The sequence below is a fragment of the Pezoporus wallicus genome, unplaced genomic scaffold, assembly GCF_028554395.1.
Source record: "Pezoporus wallicus isolate ANWC-B61680 ecotype Strahan unplaced genomic scaffold, APGP_CSIRO_Pwel_v1 contig_13308, whole genome shotgun sequence".
In the NCBI taxonomy this organism is placed as follows: domain Eukaryota; kingdom Metazoa; phylum Chordata; class Aves; order Psittaciformes; family Psittacidae; genus Pezoporus; species Pezoporus wallicus.
Window position 1 is genome coordinate 1 of NW_026638175.1, and position 3,628 is coordinate 3,628.

The 3,628-nt window shown below is 62.4% G+C and overlaps 1 protein-coding gene across 1 annotated transcript; it reads left to right on the top strand.

Annotated features, from left to right (window-relative positions):
• Window positions 1–1,165: 1,165 nt before the first annotated feature.
• Window positions 1,166–3,166, top strand: LOC130599345 (nicotinate-nucleotide pyrophosphorylase [carboxylating]-like; the record flags this gene model as incomplete). Its single annotated transcript, XM_057409730.1, is given in 4 exon segments — window positions 1,166–1,374; window positions 1,376–1,502; window positions 2,338–2,469; window positions 2,972–3,166. Coding segments are annotated over 4 exon segments (663 nt in total), but the record flags the coding sequence as incomplete, so codon positions are not given.
• Window positions 3,167–3,628: the final 462 nt, after the last annotated feature.

Consider the following 3,628-nt stretch of genomic DNA (forward strand, 5'->3'; position numbering starts at 1 on the left):
TAAAGACAAGGCTAGAGCAGCACAGAGAGGTCCTGGAGGTCTGTACTGCCACAGAGACAAGGCTAGAGCAGCCTGAAGTACCACAGAGATGTGGCTAGAGGGGTAGAGAGAGGCCCTGGAGGACCATGGCGCCATAGAGATGTGGATAGAGAGGCCCTGGAGGACTATGGCACCATAGAGCTGCGGCTAGAGGGGCCCTGGAGGTCTGTGGACCATAGAGAGGAGGCTAGAGGGGCTGTGGAGGACTGTGGCGCCATAGAGCCACAGCTATAGGGGCCCTGGAGGACTATGGACCATAGAGCTGTGACTAGAGGGGCCCTGGAGGACTGTAGCACCATAGAGAGGAGGCTAGAGGGGCCCTGGAGGACTATGGAGCCATAGAGCTGCAGCTAGAGGGGCCCTGGAGGACTGTGGCACCATAGAGTTGCGCCTAGAAGGGCACGAGGAGGCCCTGGAGGACTCCATCTCGACGCGCAGTCCTCCAGCACCATAGAGCTGCGGCTAGAGGAGCCCTGGAGGACTGTGGCACCATAGAGAGGAGGCTAGAGGGGTCATGGAGGACTATGGACCATAGAGTTGCGTCTAGAGGGGCCCTGGAGGACTGTGGCACCATAGAGTTGCGCCTAGAAGGGCACGAGGAGGCCCTGGAGGACTCCATCTCGACGCGCAGTCCTCCAGCACCATAGAGCTGCGGCTAGAGGAGCCCTGGAGGACTGTGGCACCATAGAGAGGAGGCTAGAGGGGCAGTGGAGGACTACGGACCATAGAGTTGCGTCTAGAGGGGCCCTGGAGGACTGTGGCACCATAGAGTTGCAGATAGAAGGGCACGTGGAGGCCCTGGAGGACTCTATCTCGACGCGCAGTCCTCCAGCACCATAGAGCCGCGGCTAGAGGAGCCCTGGAGGACTGTGGTACCATAGAGAGGAGGCTAGAGGAGCCATGGAGGACTTTGGCACCATAGAGTTGTGTCTAGAGGAGCCCTGGAGGACTATGACACCATAGAGAGGAGGCTAGAGGGGCCCTGGAGGACTGTGGACCATAGAGGCGCGGCTAGAAGGGCACGTGGAGGCCCTGGAGGACTCCATCTCGACGCGCAGTCCTCCAGCACCATAGAGCCGCGCCCAGAGCGCCCCCCTCTCTCTCTCTCTCCCCCTCTCCCCCGCAGCCCCCTCCACTTCCGGTGCTTCCCCCGCCCTCCCTCCGCGTCCTGGCCCTCCATTGGCTGCAGGAGGACACGTCGCCCTTTGACCCCGCGTCGTCGCTTTCCGGTGATGGCGGCCGCGGCCTGGCTCGGGCCCAGCTGGTCTCCAAGTCCGCCGGGGTCCTGGCGGGGCTCCCGTTCGCCGAGGCCGTGTTCCGGGAGCTCGGTTGCGAGCTCCAAGCTGCTCCCGGAGGGCTCTCGGCCCTGCTCCGGGGCCCGCACGGCGGTGGCGGAGCTGCGGGGCCCGGCCTGGGGGCTCCTCTACGGCGAGCGGGTGGCGCTCAACTGCCTAGCCGCTGGGGTCTATGGGTCCCTATGGGGCTCTATGGGGTCTCTGTGGGTCTCTATGGGGCTCTATGGGGTCTCTATGGGTCTCTATGGGGTCTCTATGGGTCTCTATGGGGTCTCTATGGGTCTCTATGGCTCTCTATGTGATCCCTATGGGTCTCTATGGGTCTCTATGGGTCTCGATGTGTTCCTATGGGGTCTCTATGGGTCCCTATGGGTCTCTATGGGTCCCTATGGGTCTCTATGGGGTCTCTATGGGTCCCTATGGGGTCCCTATGGGGTCCCTATGGGTCTCTATGGGGTCTCTATGGGTCCCTATGGGTCTCTATGGGGTCTCTATGGGTCTCTATGGGTCTCTATGGGGCCCCTATGGGTCCCTATGGGGTCTCTATGGGTCCCTATGGGGTCTCTGTGGGGTCTCTATGGGGTCCCTATGGGTCCCTATGGGGTCTCTATGGGTCCCTATGGGTCTCTGTGGGTCCCTATGGGTCTCTGTGGGTCCCTATGGGTCTCTATGGGTCCCTATGGGTCTCTGTGGGTCCCTATGGGGTCTCTATGGGTCCCTATGGGTCTCTGTGGGTCCCTATGGGTCTCTGTGGGTCCCTATGGGTCTCTATAGGTCTCGATGTGTTCCTATGGGGTCTCTATGGGTCCCTATGGGTCCCTATGGGTCTCTATGGGTCTCTATGGGTCCCTATGGGGTCTCTATGGGTCCCTATGGGTCTCTGTGGGTCCCTATGGGTCTCTATGGGTCCCTATGGGTCCCTATGGGTCCCTATGGGTCTCTGTGGGTCCCTATGGGTCTCTATGGGTCCCTATGGGTCCCTATGGGTCTCTATGGGTCGCAGCTCGTGGGCGCTGCCCGCGCCGCCGCCGGGTTCTGGCGCCGCGTCTCCATCGAGGTCGGTTCCGAGGGCGCCGCCGTGGCCGCCGCCGCTGCCGGGGCCGACATCGTCCTCATGGACAACTTCAGCCCCCAGGTGCGCCCCGCCCCACACTTGGGGGGCACCGCGCGGGCCTGTGGGGCCACGGGGGGTCTATGGGGCCGTTGAGTGCAATGGGGCACAGTGAGGGCCTCTGGGGTCATTGAGTGCCTCTGGGGCCCCCTGACCGCTTATGGGGCCCATTGAGCACTTATGGGTCCCACTGAGCACTTATGGGTCCTTGAGATCCATAGCATCCCATTGAGTGCCTATGGGGCCCATTGAGCGCTTATGGGGCCCACTGAGCACTTACGGGCCTCTTTGACCCCTAATGGGCCCAATTGCCCACTTATGGGTCCCAATGCCCACTTATGGGTCCTTGAGCTCCATAGGCTCCCATTGCCCACTTACGGGTCCCATCACCCCCTATGGACCCCACTGACCACTTATGGGTCCTCGAGGTCCTTATCGCCCCCATTGCCCATGCCCCCCATTGCCCACTTATGGGTCCCATCACCCCCTACGTGCCCCATTGACCACTTATGGGTCCCCCTTGCAGGCCCTGCACAAGGCGGCGGCGGCCGTCAAGGCCTCCCGGCCCCACATCGTGGTGGAGGCGAGCGGCGGCATCACCCTGGACTCCCTGCCCCACTTCCTGGGGCCCCACATCGACGTCGTCTCCATGGGGTGCCTGACCCACAGCGCCCCTGCCCTGGACTTCGCCCTCAAGGTCCTGCCCCATAGCGAGCAATGAATGGGGGGCAATGGAGCAGCCGTGGGAACAACAACCTCCCCCCCCAAGGCAATGAATGGGGGTCAATGGAAACCCCCCCCTTGGGAACCCCCCCATAGGTAATGAATGGGGGTCAATGGAGCCCCTCCCCGTGGGAACCCCCCCATAGGTAATGAATGGGGGTCAATGGAGCCCCTCCCCGTGGGAACCCCCCCATAGGTAATGAATGGGGGTCAATGGAGCCCCTCCCCATGGGAACCCCCCCCATAGGTAATGAATGGGGGTCAATGGAGCCCCTCCCCGTGGGAACCCCCCCATAGGTAATGAATGGGGGTCAATGGAGCCCCTCCCCGTGGGAACCCCCCCATAGGTAATGAATGGGGGTCAATGGAGCCCCTCCCCGTGGGAACCCCCCCATAGGTAATGAATGGGGGTCAATGGAGCCCCTCCCCGTGGGAACCCCCCATAGGTAATGAATGGGGG